Source organism: Aquila chrysaetos, chromosome 8 (assembly GCF_900496995.4).
Source record: "Aquila chrysaetos chrysaetos chromosome 8, bAquChr1.4, whole genome shotgun sequence".
NCBI lineage: Eukaryota > Metazoa > Chordata > Aves > Accipitriformes > Accipitridae > Aquila > Aquila chrysaetos.
The window spans coordinates 27,543,695-27,563,054 of NC_044011.1; the positions used below are offsets into that span (position 1 = coordinate 27,543,695).

Below are 19,360 nucleotides of genomic sequence, written 5' to 3' on the forward strand. Positions count from 1 at the left end.
TGTCTGGGGGTGTGTGACCCTGGGGTAGCTATTACAGACGTTTGTTGTGTTGTGTACCCTTCGGCATAAAAACTCTCCCTGCCTGCCTGGGGAGAAAACAGTCCTGTGGCTCAGGTTGAGATGGTTTGTTGTATTAGGAGGGTGACACAATAGGATGCTCTCTCTCTTTTTCCCTTCTCTCATGGAAATGTATATTTGTTCTCTCTTTGTGTAGCTTCTCAATCTGAAATAAAAATCACCCCAAATAGAATTCACGTTTCCATCTTTGTTTTGAGAATACCTAGCCTTTTAGCTGGATCCACCTTGCATAGGCAAATGGGCGTCTTGCTGGACCAGGCTCTGGGGCCCTGTCTCCCAAGCAAACTCTCTGTGACTCCTTTGGAAATGCCCCTGAATGAGAACTGTGTAACTTGGTATTCAGGTCCACTTTCCCAGACCATGCCCTTTGCCGGTCACTTTGTCACTGATTATCAGCATATCACTCCATTTAACCCCTTCTCCTGGAGCCCAGGGCAAGCCTATGGAGGGTAGAATTTCTCCAAGCCCTCTGCACAGGTAGTCGGCTCTAAAGGGGCTTTGGGAGGGCCCAGATTAGTAGGTGTTTTTTATTGATGTGTGACATCGTGGAGTAGAAGGGCTGACAGACAGACCTGCTGCCTATTCTGCCAAGCAGATAGACTTTATTCCCTGGAGGAGGATTGAGGAGTGGGAGAAATCATCTAGCAAATCCTTTGCAGTAGGCAACCAGACTGGTAAATTCAGGGTAATTTTGCATTTGACACATGCGTTCAGTCTCAGCAGTGTGCTAGTTCCAGAATCGAGGGCCTGGGTTTGCTATCAAACTTTTCCATTAAAAGCTCCTACACCTCTGTAGGGTAGATTTTATCCTGAGATGCACAATGCAGAACATCACAAATCCTGAAAAAAAATCTACTATGTAAGTGTAGTTTGGTTAGTTTCAAGCATTAAATTCTGGTCCCAGAACTAATAAACAAGGGTGCAAAATTTGCAAGAATTGCAAGCACCAGAAGAAAGAAGTATAATTTGAAGGACCTGCCTGTTTATGACTTACAAATTGTGACTGGTATTGTGTCTTGGTATGTGAATTTTATTAAACCATCAATGTGGTTGTTTCCAAAAAGCCTATCTGACACCATGGTTGTGTCTTTGTCTTCTCGTTTCCTAGCTGAAACCCCGAGGAGATACCTGGAGGAATGCTAGACCAGTGAGCTAACAGAGACGTTCTCTTGAACCTTATTCTCTAGCCATTCAAATGTCAGCTTTGGATACAAAGATGGCTGCTGCCTAAAACAAGCAGGTTTTCTGAAACCTTCTGAGGTAAGTGGTGGTTGTCAGAGCTGTAGTGCCTCGCTATTTGAAACACATGAAGCTTTATGAGACCCGTGGAAAAACACTTTATGAGACCCGTGGAAAAACGCTTTATGAGACCCATGGAAAAACGTGGAATGATTTATTGTCTTTAATGAGAACTGAGTCAAGCCTTAAACTGAGTACCAGCTGACTCAAGCCAGACATTAGAGCTTGCTGGGGATTATTATAGATAAATAGATAAAGTTTCTTATGATATTTCAACAGAGAGATAAAAGTTGGAAGAAGTTCTAATTAAAGTTCAATGACTTTATTCTGTTTTTCTACCACCACCTACCAATCTGGCCACATGCTTTCCAATTTCTTAATTTCATCTTTTTTTAAGAGGAAGAGAGTTTTTGGGAAAATGTTCCTCACTTCTGCCTTCTAAAAAGCTCAACAGGCAGGTGCCACACATTTGTCTAGTTCACATGAAGAAAAGCATTTAAAAATAAATTTATAACAAAAGCCGCTGCTGTTGTTGTAACTTAATATTTGCAGAGGAAATCCAATTGTGGCCAAGAAGCAGATCAGTCCTTTCTTTTTTTTTTTTTCTAATCCCCTGTTTGTCTGATTAAGATAGATATAATCATAGGGAAGTGCTTTGCAAGTTAGTTAAACGGAAGTCAACACCATTTTGTTCTGCTGTGAAATGAATCGTTTGAGTCGAACAGGTTGTGTGGTACAGCTGTGCTAACAGGTCATGTTTAAAATACGTAGATTGATGTTAGCTTGTTGAAAATCAAATCTGCTATCTCCCCGTTTGAGCATTCAAGCAAACATACAAGTACGTTGTACCTCTTGGGGGGTCTTGTGAGCTGTGATGTGCATGAAAATAGCTTGGCGAGCTTACAGCTAACTTGCTGTTCTTGCAAGTTCTTGCATCTTGGATGTTAAGAGTCAAGCCATCATGCTACGGAAGATACCGGTGGTTTTAAACTGGGCAGGCAGGGTAGCAGCTGGAATTTATTTCCACATTTTGAAAGTTATCCTTATGATCATAAGGGTTGGGTTTGTCAAAATATATGCCAAGGACCAGACAAATTACAAACTCGCTCTGAAACCTAGGACCAGACATGCAACACAAAGCCACTCCACAGGCTTGTGTAACAAGACTTTGCCATCTCTGCAGGATAGTGATCAGTAATGCGATGTAACTTACTGTAATTACTGTGTCACCAAAACATGTACACAATCAGGCAGATCGGGATTCTCTTCATCGTGTTGTGCTGGAGTATAATTAGATGGCGATGCCTACAGCTACTAGAGTTTGAGGGAGGCCTACAAACATTTGCAGCTCAAATCTCTCAAACCAAGTAGGTTCCAACCAACAGCAACCAAATCATCAAGATTAAGCTTCTTTGGTACTGCGTTGTCAATTGGCTCGAGTAATTTGACTCACTGACCATCCTGAAGCCACCAGCCTTTGTCCTTTTAGCAGTACCATTCTTGCTAAGGTAGGAAACGAGTGTGGCCAAACTCAGTATGAGATCTTACAGAAGAAGAAGGGGAATATGGTATTTATTTACATTTTAAGCTGATTTTACCTGCCTACACTCGTTCTCTTACAGATTTCATTCACTGATGCTCACAAGCAACGAGACATGGTGGTTCAAGTGGTCTGGCCCTGATCACTTGCGTGCAACATATACAACAAGGGATGATGGCTGTCAAATCTTCATTAAATGTCCCAGTTTTGGGACAGTTCTTTAATAATCTTTAAGAATTGATAGTTGTTTTGTGGTGATCCTTTGCTGCAGTCTCTCTTCTTGCTAGGGTGCCAGGAGAAGGAATGGTAGATGTGATATGCCGCCATCCTCCTGTTATGAGAGGAGAGTCCTTCATGAATGAGTTGTGTGTGCTATGTGCTATGGTCTTATCAGTGTGCAGACCTTCTGGGCTTGACAAAAACAACATAGTCTCAAATTTTTTGCTGGGAATGGTGTAATTTATTATGAATACAAGCTGTTCTTAACTCCCCTGCTCTGCTATTTATTCTGATGCTTACATAAACAGATTTTCATTCAGACCAATCCCAATACTTCTTTTACAAATCTGCACTGATGACTGGTTCCTGCAGATCCCAGCTCTGGTTTTGAAGAGCCTCTCGGTTCTGCTCAGGACAACACACAAATGACAAAGGGCCAAGACATCCCAGCAATTAGAATGAAAAGGAAATCCCCCATATTCCCTACTGAAAGCAGCAGTAAAACCTCACATTTAAAAGTAAAATTAATCCCAATTATTCATTGTCCATTCTAATTCACATGGATCAAAAGCTGCCACCACCTCTTGACCATCCGGCTCCTATTTATTTCACAGCAACGTGTCACCTTCATCCAACAAGAGGAAAGGCAAAGTGTCTGGACCACACCGACTCCATCCCATTCATCCCCCTCTGCACCTCGGCACCTAGCCCTGTTCAGCTGTGTGGGTGTTTCAGAACGCGTGGATAGAGGTAAGGAGATGTTTTGGGGGAATATGGAAACTTGAAACACCTGCCTTCGTGGCTGGGTCTCCTGTTGCTGGCTGTCCGGCCAGGCTGTTCGTGGTGTGATGGGTACATCGTGTGGCCAGAGAGGAGAAGTGCAATTTTTGTTTGACCTTTTTCTTGGGCTAAATCCTGCCACTCTGGCCAGCTGAGCAACCGAATGGTAAAGAACTGAAATTGCCCAGCTGCTAGCACTGCTCTGCACTTCTATGTTTACACTAAAATAGATGTCACTCTGGTTTTTCCTCTGTTCTTCATTAATCCTGCCTTATATGTTTCATGTGTCTGCTGCCTTGAGTGTGCTTAAGTCATATTTTCAGGTGCTTCTCCAAAATCAGGAAGAAAAAGAAGCAGCTACCTTTTGGGGGAGATATTTAGTAATAGTGCAGTAGCAGCTATGATGATCTAGAAGAGTGAGGCAAAATTTGCAGGCTTTTGATGAGTCTTCTCATGACTTTACAAAGAAGCTAAAGCAACATGGCTGAGTTTGAACCTGCTTATTTAGACATTACTAGAGTGACTGTCCAGCTGAACGACTGGATTCCTCAGGGGCCTACTGTAGGTCCAGGACCATAAGTAGTTGATTAGTGACAAAAATGTTGGAACAGAGAAAACCTGCATGTCCCACCTGGAGGAGAAGGTCTGGGAACATGGAAAAGAACAGGGCTGAAATTCATAGCAACATTGGAAAAATTGAGAGAGGGTCTGGGAAACAGAGGCTGCAAAGAGTTAATCTAGATGAGAGTAATTAACTGCACTAATACTGGTAGGAAATGGTAGATTAAGGAGCAGGAACAGGAAGTTACAGGCAGTCAGAAGCATGAGTCAATGCCCTGCGCTGTGAATAAGGCAGATACTGTACCAGGGTGTGTAAACAGGAACGCAGCCTGGACTACCATACCAGTTCTGCCTAATCATAGCCAAGCCCACACTGGAGTTTTGGACCAGGTTTAGGTGTTGACCTTCAAAGAAATGTGGCCCAAAGAGTAAGAATCAACAGGAACACAAGGGGAACGGTCCAAGATGTGGAAATCCTGACCTCTGGGGAAAAGAAAAGGGTTGTTATCCTGAAAGAGGAGGACCTCTCCCTGCAAATACCTTTCAGAAAGAGGTTAGGCAGAGCAAGTGCACAGTGAGCAGAGTGCTGAGCAGTTTGTACGAAGACAGCTCCTGCCCAGAACCACGGGTAGGAGAGTTTGACAGCCAGCCTGTCCTTGAGGAGCAAGGAATGCGGTGCTGTCAGGTTGCAACATAGGTATTTTTATAAATCAGTGCCTGAGCAATTTTAACACAGGAGACGAATAATGTCAATCACTTTGATGTAGCCAACAGAAGCAAAGAAAGTTTGTGGCAGCTCCTTCCCACCTCGATGATAAGTTAACACTGGAAGATGGCATGTGTACCAATGGATTACATGTAATATTAACTCTCTGGCTGTCTGAGGCACAGCATCAGAAATGGAATAATTTTCCAAATGCAGGCAAATCCTCCCCACAGATAATGCCATACTGGTGGCCAAAGGATGGCAAAGTGATTACAACCAGTTTTTCTTTTCACTCTAGAGTGGTACTCTATTAATATTGCTAGCAATGCTCTGGGAACAAATTGGTCAGGTCCAACCCCTGCATTTGCTGACATCTCATCCATCCCAAACATTTGCATTGTGAGACTGAAATTTGATGCCCAAGATAGTGCAGATGCTATGCAAGAGCATATGGGGCACATCCAGGCTTCAGGTTTCATTGCAGAGTGTTAACTGGCTTATAGTGTGAGACCATTCAACGTAGAAAGAAATTACAAAATGATGTGCCAAAAACTCTGGATTCCAGCACATCATTGGTTATGGGCATATTAAAACTCAGGATACATACAGTTGGTACTCCTGACGGATCCAGTTCTGTACAAAAATATGGATACTCCCACCAAGAAGGTAGAAGTTTTTGAAGAAAATGGAGCCTTCCTATCCCAGCTTCTCATATACTAGAAATGCACCACTTTCAAATCTGATCATCGTAAGCAGGCTCTACTTCATGTCATAGATACGGGGATTACTGCTGAATTATTGCATCCACAGATGTGGTGAAACTATTTGTCTTTGCTGCAGAACCCTCTTGCTGAAAAACACAAGTCTGAAAGAATCCCGAGGTCTCAAATCAGCAAGAAAATATCCATGTTAGTCTTTGCCAGCCTTGAGTGACTTTGGGTGGGAGTTTGGCTGGGTTTGACCCTGTATTGTAGATTGAATAAGCCAGTTTCTCTTCAGCAAAGTTCTTAACAAAGAGGGCCAGATGTCAGCGGAAGAAATCGGTATTGTTTCCCTGAATTTCTTAAATAATCTCTCCTTTAGATCACCAGTTTATCTCCCCCTTGTTTATTGACACCTTTTCAGCATGAACCCAAGGAGATGGGAAAGATTTTGCGGCACTCTGGCTGTTCTTGTAGACATTCTGGCACTCGTTTGATCGGAGGTGAAACAGGATGCAAACCTTTCCTGCCGGGGCTGAGACCACAGCCGAGTGCTATTCAGCTCTGAGAACAATGTCTGGCAGCTTGCAAGTAATTTAAACCAGCTAAAAACAGCCAGCCTGGGTATGAATCATGACCCATCCGTGTTCGCTTCAGCCTTTTGACTTGCCTGAAATCAGCATGGCCTCTACTGGCAGGCAACTGGCTCCCTGGAGAATAAGCAGTAAACATTTTTAAAGGACTTTTCTTTCACAAGGGCTTTGCCTGCATGAATTCTAACAAAAAGCCGACTCTGAGAAGCGTGCATCTGAGGCAGGGGGATGTGCTGCCCTCTGGAAGACCAGCTGTAACATTCATCAAAGAAACCCCAAATATAGAAATATTATGCAGGAACAGAGGTGATGTGGGCTTTTTCTTGGCTGTGAGTTCTTCTGAGACCGCTGTACCATGTTATACCACGGCGTTACAGCTCCACTTTTTGAAGCAGCCCTGGAAAAGATACTCCCACTCTGTTTCTCTAGAGAGAAAAAGCAAGATCCTCCAGGATGGTAAATGCGGCCGGTTCCACTGAGGTCAGTAGAATAAAGCCAGGTCACAGCAGCTGGCAATCTGGACCATAATACATGGGGTGGCAGAGCTGGAACACGCCATGGGGCTGAAGAGTGTGGCCAGTGGACCGAAGCACTAGCCAGGGACTTGGGATACCTGTGTTGTTCCCCTCACCCTGCCGCCCGACTGCTGAGCAAACCCGAGATGTCTCTTTGGTCCTTCACGGTCAAAAGCTGGCAGCAACATCGTTCATAAAGTGCTTTATCAAATAACTGACCTCCAGGAAATCACAGCATTATCTAAGAAATAAAACTCCAGGAGCAGATGATGCAGACAAAAACCAGAATCAGCCTACGGACAGAAACAAGGGGAAAGGTTTGTATTTTCTACAGGACGTGGGCACATGTTGGGACACAGCCGCTCCAGCCACCAAAGAAGGAAGGGTCTGGCCGGCTACAAATGCTGGAGCAGCCTGCTTCAAAGCCTGAAAGGCATGAGGATCTACCCAGAAAGTTGCCCGAAGGGCAGGGCACGACCAGCATCCGACGGCCGGGCTCTGCACTCGCCGGCAGCCTGGTCTTGAACCAGGCCCCGCTCTGCTACATCGGCGGAAGGTCCTGCACCGGCACCTCCTCCTGCGGCCGAAGGGGCTTTGCGTCGTGCTCGTAGGATGCTAAAACCCATTTGCCATTACACATGCAGCCATTGCTCATGCAATACCATTTTTAGATGGTTTTCCGCCCCAGAAACAGCGTGGTAACGCCCGGGGAGGTGCGGAGGCTGCCAGCGCACAGCTCAGCCCCGGGAAGGTCAATATATGGGATAAAAGGAAACACTCTCGAGTCGCGACAAGCTCCTCAAGGGCACTGGAGGTGACGCTGCTCCAGCAACGGCAGCGCCCGACAATCCCGGGGGGCTCCTCAAGTCCCCGGGCGCAGGCGGCCAATTTGCCTTCCCCGCCCCGGCTCGGCCAAGGGCCGGCAGCGGGGCCGGGGCCGGGCCGGGGGCGGAGGGGGTGGAGTCACGGCCGCGCCGCGGGGCCCAGCGCCACGCTCCGCTCCCATTGGCTGCCGGGACGGAAGGGCGCCCTTGGTGACGTAGTGTCCGCCGCTCCCATTGGCTGGGACGCGGGATGGGGGGGCGTGGCGGCGGGGGCGGCGGTGGTCGCCGCTGGGTAGGTGCGGGCCGGGGCGAGGCGGCGACGGCGGCGGTCCCCGGGGGCGGGTAGGAGAACGGAACGGCACGGAACGGAGGACCAGTAGCTCCGGGTGCTGCCCGGGAGTCCCGGGGGGCTGGCGGGGAGGAAGCGGGCGGCTTTCCCTTTGGAAGCCCGTCCCCGTTACCCGTGGCGCGTTGCATCCGTGTCTCCAGCAGTTCAGGGCGGGCATCCCCAGGGTGCGGTGCCTCCTCGGCATTATTGCCTTTATTTCTTTTTTTTTTGGTTAATGTGCCATTTTTTCAGCTGCGGAAAGGCTTTTCGGGTGGAAGCATGCAAGAAAAGGAGAAAAAAAATACCAAAACTCACATTCCGCAGGCCTGAAAGGCAGGAGCAGTGTGTTTTTTCCCCGAAACAACAACAACAAAAAAGCTCCTCCCCAGCAAAACCAGGGCTGGTGGGAGACGGAAACTCCATCAGCGTCCGCTGCTCTTGTTGAAGTCCACCAGCCAAGTGATAGCTCTCGTTGGGACAGCTCTTCTTGTCTGCTGGGGTTTGTGCAACTCTTTGGCAGGCAGCTTTCTTTTGACGACATGAAAAGGTTCAGGGATCGCTTTAATTGAGAGGTCCCCGTGGACCTTCCCCCGTTGAAATGAATGAAACGGCCACTGTCTTCATCCGTTATCTAAAAAAAACAGTCACAGGTACCGCTTCTGAGCCGCCCCGTCGCTGGTGAGACAATTGAAGGCTCGGGTGTAGCTGGGATTTCTGGCAGTTTTCATGTGGTTTTAAGGCCAGTGGAAAGTCTCCACCGTGCCTAAAGCTGTGGTCGTACGTCCCTCTGCAGAGCTGTGTCAGTCTTGCCTGAGGATTTGGGCTTGCTTCTTCTCGTCGTGAGGGTTAATCTTGATGCGTCTCTACCGCTGGCAACCTGAGCTCTGAATTTTTGTGGTTTTGTTGGAAAATGGTGAGAAACCTTGGTTTTTAGCCACTCTTGCAGTTGAGAGTTGCACTTAGTGGCATTAGCATTTTCATTCTGTTTTTAAATGTGACTTCTTGCCTGACCGTTCTGTGTACTGGATGTGTGTGACTTCCCCATCTAGTTTGCATCCAAGTGTGGCTGGGTGTCCAGCTCCCTCTGAAATTAATTGAAATTAGCTGCCTGAATTAGAGGCTTTTGAAAAGGCAGTGAAATCTCTGGTGTCTGTTTGAATATCCTTACAAATTCTGAAATAAGCAGATTTACTCTCACTCGTGTATTGGCAGGTTTCCCAGTTTCTCTTTAGCTTCCAATTAGCTTCTGGAGATTTAACGAACCTGTGAACCAGTACTTGCTCTTTTTTTAAAGACTGATGGTGTTATAGAAATATATATCACTGCATGCTGTGTCCATAAGATCAACAAATAGTCTTGAAAGTTCAGAATAGTTCAACCTTTGCGCTCCTGCATAGTTACAAAAATAACAGATGGGTCGTGACCTATAATTTTTTTTTAATGTTGCTTAACACATGCTTTTCAGATTTAAGGCCAAGCTTATATATATTTTTATAGTTGTTTTTACTGGGCTGGCTGACACACGACTCAAGCCGCTAAATGTGATGGAGAGAACGGTGTTCAACATCACTTTGAATTTAATGTGGCATCTTCTTAAAAATAAAGAGGTACCGAGGTCGATCATTTATTACTGCACATTCAATTTAAAACTTTAGAGTCTGCAGTGGTGCCTTGTTAAACTTTTCTTTCTTTTATTTATTTTCTAAAATCAGTGCCCAACAACAGAACTGATTGTTGAGGCATTTATGTCCTAAGCTATGGGTGGCCAGCACTCCCCTCTCTGTTAAGACTTAAATCTACTGGATCATTTTTGGATGTACAGCGCTGCCAGTATGTGCAAGGAGGGATTAGAGCCAGTGAGATGCCCATTCATGTCGTGATAATTAGTGATGTTCTCTGCTGAATCACCTGCTTCCTGTCACGGAGGAAAGCGCCCCAAATGGTGAATTTGAAGCAGGCTTTTAGGCTCTGAAACAGATCCTGGAACTTAATACGTGGTACCTTACGATTTGTCACCCCGGCAGCTTTTTTCTCATGAGATTTTGGTTGGAAGAGGAGGAATCCAGCCAGCGAGCATCGTTTCTCCTTGTGGCCAAGGCCCTGGCTTTCAAAGCTGGTAAACAAATACATCTCAGGGGATTTTCTGGGCATTTAAATCACCTGTAAGTTGGATTTGGCATTCGATTTGGTAATACTCGCTTGCCTGCCTGTCTAAGCAAAACTAACTCAGAGGGACTGAATGGGAGTTGGTGAAGGCTGGCAGGTGACAGGGGGCTGCCTCCTGGGGCTCAGGAGACCTCTGGCCCTAAAAACCTATGATGGGTACGTGAAGAAATCCCACACATGCTATGTGGGAAACACACATGGGTTCGTGAGTGGTTTGAGATATTCTTCTTGTTAGCATCAGAAATCTACCTTCTGTTAAACAAGATATATATGCTTACATATATTTTAATGATATATTGTTGTATAATATGTAGGGAATTTAGCAGGGGTATGTTTATCAATTACGTTTATTGCAATTACTATGCAATTATTATGCAATTACTATGCAATTAATTATGCCAATTAAGGTTGGCTATACAACCTTTTTAGGGGGAAAAAGAGCAATACGGTCGATTTTAGGATGACATGATGTGCATAGGGTTGTATTCGGTAGCGACTTAAGCGATCAAGTGGGTGAGTCCAGGTGTCGGCGGAGGGACACGGCTTGCTTGGAGGGCTGGGAGAGCCCAGGCTTTACTTGCCCTCTATGCAGCTGCTGCTGTGCTGAATATAGCTGCCCGGCAGTTGAGGGGGGGGAAGGCAGCTGCAGTGCCTGGTGCGGGTTGTGCGGGGGATTTGGTCTCCCCTGGAGACCCGGCGCATCGCCCCGTTGCTCTTTGTTCACATGCATGGGCTCTGCCCCTGGGAAAACCCCCGTTGCCAGAGGGGTGGATCATAAAACGAGATCTCGACAAAAGAGCTGACGGAGGGTATGAGTATCAACTTGTTTCTCACTTCGAAGTATTGTTTGGGAATACTTTCTTTCCTCCTTTTTTTTTTTTTTTTTTTTTCTTTTTAAGTTGAGTTTGCTGTTGATGCTCCCTTGGCTGGCCTCTCCATCGGTAGCTCGGCACTAGCTGGATGAGTACTGGCAAAACCACTCTACCAGTGTTTTCCTAATGCTGGCAACCTGCTTTGGGCTGGAGTTGCTGGAAGAGGCTTCAGTGTTGCCGGGGCTCTGAGGATGCCCTCCTGTGACTGAGTGGCACAGAGTCTACATGTGGGGATTTTGGCAGTGCCCGTTTTGATGCTCTGTGGGGAGCCCGCAAGGTGTCATTTATGTTGAGAGTATTTTTGAGTCCTGCTAGCTTGGTGAACGCAAGCAGAGGTGCTCAGCTCTGACTGGTGTTCGCAAAACAAGATCTCCCGTGTGCTGTATTGGGTCTCCTTGATGTGGCTTATCGGTTGTCCTGCTGCAGCTCCTCGCTGGAGGCCAGCGCAGGCAGCGAGAGGGTGATGGTGGAGCACCTCCCTGTGTGGAGCACCTCCCTGTGTGGAGCACCTCCCTGTGTGGAGCACCTCCCTGTGTGGAGCACCTCCCTGTGTGGAGCACCTCCCTGTGTGGAGCACCCCCCTGTGTGGAGCACCCAGGGCTCAGGCTTCGAGAATAATACCTCACGTTAGAAGGATTTGCAGCAAGATGCAATGGGCTTGGCTCTACAGCACGCCTGAAAATGTGTCATTGGCTGAGCAAGTATCTCAATTAATTTCACAAAGAGTTAATTTTATGAATTGAGGTAGAAGCTGCAGAGCTGAGCGCCAAGTTTGGGTTTTACAGCCTCCTACCTCTCCCTCTAATTTTTTTATATATACTTCTCACTTCTGGGTGGCTTCCATTTCAAGGTTTTGACTTTGACTCTTAAAAACCCCTCAATTTTCCACCCCAACGGCCTTCAAGACTCAGTCATGCTAATAGGTGCTTTACATCCTAGTTAATGATGTCTCTTTTGGGCCCTGTAACCTCATGGTGCACAAACTGCTTGTGAAATTGGCCATTAATTCAGGAGACAGTTGCACCATACTGGCAAGTTATAAAGCACAGGTTTATTCTCAGTGCGACCAGAGCTTTAATTAGATTTTCCCAGTGTGTCATGTCCTCGAAACCAGAAAACACTGCTGAGACATGAAGGTTTGCTCCTTCCTCTGTCCCACATGACACACCAAGATGCGACTTCATGATTTTTGGGGTCTGACCCAGAACATGCTTAAGATCTTCATTATTAGACATGCTCAGTTTCTTTACTTGGCATGGAGACAAGGGGGGACGGTGAGTTGCCACTACTGTGTGTTGTGTATTTCAGAGAGCCCAAGGCTTGGCAGCATCTTGCAGAAGAAGTTCTGTCCCCATGGCCGTGGATGTGGGAAAATCACCTTCTGAAGCCTCACTGAGTGGGAAGGCTGAAGGCGATGGTAGGTGGGACTGCGCAGAGGTGGAGACAGACTACCCGGAGCTAGTGGACAGCCTGTGCCAGCTTTTAGGGGCAGAGGAAGCCAAGCCGTGCTCGCAAGGGACGGAGAGCATGGCAATGAGTGGACGCAGTCGCTTGGCCACCAGTGTTACCCAGGGAGGTTCGAGCTACCGCCAAGAAGTGTCTTCAGCATCCACATCCAGATTTCCCAGAGACAGAGCAAGCCTCTCAGAGACAGAGATGTTAATTTATAGAGCTGTCGACGGCGATGTGCCTCATCATGTTAGCCACCGGTTCCTCTCCCCAGAAGAGCAGCAGGTGAGAGTGTTGTATGTACAGGTGTTGCTGCATCACCGGGAGGTCCCAGGTGAGGTGGGGACTTGTTTGTCTGGGCTGTCGTAGCAAGGCTTTCCATCTCCTCCAGCCAGAGTGTGCCAACCCCAGCCCCGGGCTAAGCCATATGGTGGGGAAGGGCTTGGGCTCTGACACCTGAGCTATTGCCTCCATTCCTGTATTGCCACCAGGGAGCTGGAAAGTTGCTCGTGACGGGACTCCTTAAATAAGTGCCTCTTGGGCTCCTTAAATAAGTGCTTCTTGCTGCCAAATGACTTGTGCAGCTTCTCAAGCCCTTGGGATGCCTTGACTTAAAAACAAGCCCCACTCTGGGCTTCGGGCAGCTGTGTGCTGTCCCGCAGACAGAACAGAGTTCCCCTTCCAGCCTCTCCTCAGAGCGAGTCCAGGGCTGGGCTTTTATCTCCATGTCCCAGCACAAAGGAGCCTTTTGTCTGGATGCTGTGCTTCATTTTATGCGTCCCTCTCTCCTGTTCCTTCCCCCCCCCCCCCCCCGCCCCGTCCTCGAGCAGGTGAAGGCATCAGGCTGTTGGGAGCCAGCATCCAGCCCTCCCAGCCAGCGCGGCTCTGCAGAGGAGAGCATCCTTGCTGGCAGCTGCCACGATGCCCGTGCCGGCCAGTGGAGCCGAAGGTTGGCAGCTCAATCACCATTATCCACCCCGGAGGTCCTGCGGCCCCCAACCTCCCCCAGCCCCGAGAGTGCCCTGCGGAGCCACTCCACATCAAGCTTATCTGCTCTGTCTTCAGAAGAAAATGGCCTCTCCGAAGAGCCGGCCCAAAGCATGCCGGCCAGCGCAGATGTGTCTTCTCCTGCAGGCACTGCCACCCGGGACCTGTGCTGTTGGTGGGCTGCAGCAGAAGGCAGGGCGCCACGGGCACGCAAGCTTTTCAGTCCTCTGCTTGATGACTGCACCACCGTGGAGCGCATCAGGGAGATGTCATCATACCAAGCCAATTACTGGGCATGTGCCATACCGGATTCATTACCCCCATCTCCAGACCGTCGTTCACCCCACTGGAACCCCAATAAAGAGTACGAGGACTTGCTGGATTATGCTTATCCGCTGAAGCCAAGATACAAGCTGGGAAAGATGCCGGAGCCTTTCCTTCACGATTCAGGAATAGGTCTGGACAGCTTTTCTGTTTCCCCTGAGGGCACATCAAGGTCCACCAGCATCTATGGCCGAGGTGGGCAGGCTCAGGGAAGTGGAGAAAATGGACGTTGGGGGTTCGTGGCCTCTGCAGACAGGTTCTCCACCCCAGGGCCTGGAAAAAGAGGCCGCTTAGGAGCTGGTTCATACTATGAACCTTTACCTATTGCAAAAGCATCTTTTGCAAAGAGTGCTTCCTCTCGTCCTTCTAGAGATTCTGCTAAGGATGTAACAACAGAGTCAGCTAAGCCAGGTTCATCTGGCCGCCCTGCTGCAGATGGGAGAAGCTGGTGCACCAGAGGGAGCCCCTTTCCAAACTACAGTGGGCAGGCGAAAAGCACTAGTAGTTTTTTACCTACAACAGGAGTGCTCCCCCTGAAGAAAGAGTGGGAGGGTGATGAAGAATTTCTCTCCCTGCCTCCGAGACTGCAGGAGCTGGAAAGGCTGGCTCAGTTTTTGTCCAATCTTGCCTTAACTATAAGGATGCCTGGGCACGACCACCGAAACCTTCCACGTCACAGTGACGGCAGGCAGCCCCTTTCATCTGAGTTGGCTCCTTTTGGAGAAGTGGGTGCCAGGGACAAAAGAGGTAATATTGAGGATTATGCTGGGCTGTGGCACTCCTGCAGCTCTCAAAAGCCCAGCTGGGAAGACACTGAATCATGTGGCCGGATCCATAGGGATCCTCTGCGGGGGCTTCATGTACCGACCGGTCTCGGGGGCACATTGGATGGGACGTACCTAAATGAACCACGGGTCAAGGGGCATCTGAAGAAGAGCCAGGAGGGCGAGTCCCTTGCCCAGTGTGTTAAGGTAGGCTGAGACAAGAAATAAAGTTTATTATGGGAAGATCTCACATAAAATGTTGCCTGTATTTATGGCACAATTAATTAAGGCTCCCCCTTCTGCATGATGTTTGGTGCCTGGCAGCTGGTAGTAATTTATGCAGGGGGGCTCACTGGAGCAGATAATTTCTTCTGATGGAGCAAGAGCCCATCTCAATTTTCCTGGGGCTCAGCATCACAGGGCTAGGTTCGATGGAAATGTGGCACTTGGCTTCCCGCAGCCCGCCCGTCCTGCACTGGGAAGATGCGAGAGCCATGGTTGGGGCTGGACCGGCGTGAAGTCCGGTGTTCGCTGCCTGCCCCATCACTCCAGCTATTTAATGTGGTGTGTCTGGCCTTGCCCTTCATCCCAGGCTCTCTTGTCTTCACCGAACTGGGTCCTACTTAAGGGTACAACAAGGCCAGGCAGAACTGGCAGGGTTTCTCTGAAGGGTTTCTGAATTATTTTGTGAATTTTTATTTTTTGGGCAAGTGATGCCTCATGGCCATCCTGCCACCAGTGCTGCGCTCCCTGGCCAGTGGGTATTATTCCCCACCTTCCCCTCCATCTTCTTCCCCACCCCAGCCCCAGGCTGAATTTGGAAGCGATGCTGAGCTGTTTGCAAGAGAGTAATTATTATCATGCACATAGCTACAAACACCAGTGCATTTCATCCCCTCCTCTTGTATGGGAATAAAAGGGTCTTTTCTACTGTCAGCATTAGGGTTTATCTGTCGCCCGAAATCACGGTGCCAGGGAGAAGCAGTTCAGCTTTATAGCAAAACCCCGAGGAGCAGGAGCAGGGCTGGAGTCTGGTTTCAGTGAGAGCAGAGACCCCTGGGTTTTGTGCAGCATCTTACAAAAATAATCCCTTACTGAGACGCTTTAAAAATAAATGAAAGCACTTAATTGAACGAGACGAACCCTTGGGGAAGAGCAACTGCAAATTAACTGCGTGGCTCTGGTGAGGAGGAGGGTGTCTCTCTGGCTGGGAGATGGTGGAGGCAAACCTCTTCCTTCAGCCTGGGTGCCATTGGCTTCTGACACCTCCATAGCAGCAATTTCATGGTGACCCTCAATTCTTGCCACACAGTGGGTTTGGGGTGTGTTTAGGGGTTTAGGGTTTTTTGCCTTTTTTCTTTTTCTGTTGATCCTTGGTTTCCCAAGCTTAGGGATGTTTGTGTGCAGGGGGCGGGCAGGAGAGGAGCAGGGAGCAGGTGCTTTCTGAAACACCACTGGCTCACCTATTCCTGTCCCTGCTGTGTCTTTGTTGCCGAAATAGATCAGTAACCCCTTTTGTTATGCTTCGTTAAGTAGATGTTTTGCTGCCAGCTGGAAGAGCTAATTCGTTGGCTGTACAATGTCGCAGACATCACCGACAGCTGGGTCCCAGCCTCGCTGGACGCCGAGAGCGTGAAGGCATCGCTGCACCGCTACTTGGTAGGTATTTCTCCCCACTCTTCGGTGCTGCGGGCAGCAAGTAGTGGGAAGCAAGGCACTGCTGGCACGGTCCAAGCAGGTGATGCGGGGTGCATCGAGTGTGCAAAGCCGAATCTGGGAGTACTGGGAACCTGCTCGGGGGAAACTGCTCCCTGGGTGACCTGCTGCAGGTGTCTCTCTTCCAAAAACCCTTCTAAGCAGCACTCCTCTTCCCCTTTCTTTCCCAGGAGTTCAGGAAAGATGTGGCCAACCACCGGAGCCTGACGGAGAGCGTGCTGGAGAGGGGAGAAGCTCTCCTTGACTGCATGGCATTGAATTCGCCAGGTGAGGAGGAGCGCTTGAGCGGGGCTGGTCATGGACACAGCCGGTGATGCTGGCCGTAGTGTCTGCCCCCTGAAATATCCGGCCCCACATGTGCATGGGTGTGGAAGTGGTGAGCAGAGTTTGCCATTCAGCAGCTGTATGGGAATGAAAAGGGTTTTACACCTCCATTGCTGTCTGGAGACTTGGAGGTGAGATGACTTGGAGGTTTGAAGCGATTACTCCTGAGCACTTTCAGCTGCACCACGCCTTGACTCTTGCCTTGCGCCATGCCATCCATCGTGGGTGATGAATAGGTTTCTGCCTCTTACGGGTCCCTTCTTAGGTTTTTATCTTAACTGCAGCATGGCCAGATCCCACTGGGCTGTGGGATGCTGTCGGCCTGCAGCTGGGAGGAGGTGCTTTTGTCCAGCACAGGAGAAGGCGATTTTCACACCCTGCTTGCACTTGGTGCATCCCAGGATGGGTATTGGCAACCAGTTTGGGGAGACAGCCCAGCCTGGCTGGTGGCGCAGCACACATCGGGCAGTCGCTCTGGTTATTTGGTGCGTCCTGCACAAGGGATTTCTAAAGGACGGGCTGGGTCTGCAGTCACCAAAGGGGCTTTAGTGGTCAAGTGCTGCATTATGGATGGGCTTTCTTACACAGTCCCAAAGGTTTCCTTTGGGAGCCCCTATTTCTGTATCTTCACTTTTAACCTGGAGCCTCCTAGGTCACTTTCCACCCCCTCCAAACTCTGCATCACAACTTGGGTGGGATGAAGATCAGCTTATTGATTTCTAACACTCAATTATTTCCTTCAAAAGTCTATCATCTGGGCGAGTGGAACTCTCTCTTACTGCTCTTACAGACATGAATTGTCACGTTACTACCACCTCCGTCATGTTTTGTTTTCCAGCTCTGAAAGACACGCTGGGTTTGATTGCAAAACAGTCAGAAGAGCTAGAAAGCCATGCGGAGCACTTGTACGAATCCGTTCTAGCTGCTGTGAGTCCCATGCAGGGTGAGGACGGGATGGAGGACAAGGGAGTGCAGCAGACAGCTGCTCAGTGGGTAAGCAGGGGGGCAAACCAGCCTTTCTGTGGCGGGAGGAGAGGGAGGGAAGTGTAGGAAGATAAAACACTTAAATTAGCTAACACTATACATCAGGCTTTATTATTTTTTCTTTTAATGTGATGTTTGGAAAGCCTAAAAGAAGAAGAAAGCAAGGGCGATCTCAAAATGGATGTCCCATCGTCTTTAAATGTGTGTCAGGGGAAGAGCAGTGTGATGAAACCCAAGATCGTGATGAGAGCGATGGCAGCTCCTCGGAGGGACCCAGGGAGCCAGCAGTCAGGTCGCTGTCAGTCAGGCTGGAGGGATCATCAGGAGTCCATCCGGCACACACAGCTGCTCTACTGAAATCACTTGGACAGCAGAGGGAAGATGGGAAAGGGGTATTTTTTTGTTTGTTTGGTTGGTTGGGTTTTTTTTCTCAGAGAAAAATGCTGCTTGCCCTGTCACAGTGGGAAAGAGAAGCAAGTTAATTTGGGTGTAAAATATGGGCTAGAAAACTTGTTTGCTGATTTCTTGAACATCTTCCTTCAAATAAAACTGCAGAGACAAAAGTGTTTCAGGAGGGCATGGCAGGAGTGTTAGCTTAAAGGGGCTGAGGGGTGCGTGGTGTTTGAGGGCAGAGGCACAGCAGCATCAGTGGGGTCAGCTTTGTGCTACCACAGCCCTCAGCCACTCACACTGTGATTGGGAATCACTATAAAACCGTGTCCGTACAAAACAATCATGGGTGTTAGCGAAGCGCTGGGTCCAGAGACACAGGAAGGCTGCTAACGGCTGTTAAGCACCAAGCTGCACCAAGACGTAGGAATTTAGATCTGCAGGATAACCTTGCCACCCTCCCCCACCCTGCCCCCGCTGCATTAGCTCAGAGCATTGATTTCCCCATGGCCCACTCCACGGCACGCCTTAAAATTTGGAGTTGCAAAGGCAAAAAATTATTTCCAGTACTTTAAAGGAGAGTAACAATAGCTTAAGTGTTTTGTGTTTTGTTTTTTTTTTAAATTGCTAAATATACATTGACTATAACCTCTACACTACTGAGCATATGTGGAGTTGATTTAAGTATAGCATGGGGGTTTGGTTTGTTTGTTGGTTTGCAGCCAAAGCACAGTAGCAAACTTAATCCCTTTTATTTCAGGTGCTGCCTCTATCAGACCTGGGCTTTGTTAGCCAGTCTCGGGATGGCTGAGAAGAAATGCAGCAACCACCAAACCACCTCTTTCACCTCTTGCAGAGATGCCAAATACCTATGATCACTGTGTTTGGAGTCAGCCAGGCTGGGCTGATTTCAGTTTGGGTTTTTTTTTTTTTTTTACTGTGGCTTGAGAAAGGCGAGCTGTACAGCAGTTATTTGGCTACTGGGATGTCTAGTTAATAGTGCTGACTACATTGGAGAGTTTTGTGAGGAATGTACAGCTGGCCTTTTTTTGGTTTGTTTTTTAATGTAGCTTTCCTTTTTTATTGAAGTGGCTTGTTCCATGTGTTAGCAAAATGTCAGGAACACGCTGGTTTTTTTTAACCGAGTAATCCATAGTGTGCCGTGCAACTCACTTCTAAGTAAAGCCGTGTGATTTTAATAGCTGCGTTCTCATGTTTTGTTTATGCTTTTCAAAAATAGGTGCTAGAAGCCAAGAAGTAGCAACTCCTGGTTCTTGGGAGCAAACTGAACTCTTGTTTA

General features: G+C 48.3%; 1 protein-coding gene across 11 annotated transcripts; it reads left to right on the top strand.

The window, feature by feature from the left end:
* The first annotated feature begins 1,199 nt into the window (after positions 1-1,199).
* On the top strand, positions 1,200-19,259 carry CEP68 (centrosomal protein 68). Of its 11 annotated transcripts, none has more exons than XM_030022978.2 (9): positions 1,200-1,338; positions 3,691-3,826; positions 12,431-12,856; positions 13,402-14,853; positions 16,183-16,305; positions 16,533-16,629; positions 17,525-17,679; positions 17,814-18,062; positions 18,821-19,259. In XM_030022978.2, exons 3-9 carry the CDS (start codon positions 12,476-12,478, stop codon positions 18,869-18,871), a joined length of 2,508 nt encoding a protein of 835 aa, XP_029878838.1. In that variant the 5' UTR covers positions 1,200-1,338; positions 3,691-3,826; positions 12,431-12,475; the 3' UTR covers positions 18,872-19,259. The 11 variants fall into 11 exon arrangements, with proteins under 11 accessions (XP_029878838.1, XP_029878830.1, XP_029878832.1 ...); XM_030022972.2 differs by lacking the exons at positions 1,200-1,338; positions 3,691-3,826 and adding exons at positions 8,014-8,048; positions 8,337-8,997; XM_030022975.2 differs by lacking the exons at positions 1,200-1,338; positions 3,691-3,826 and adding exons at positions 8,030-8,048; positions 8,878-8,997.
* Positions 19,260-19,360: the final 101 nt, after the last annotated feature.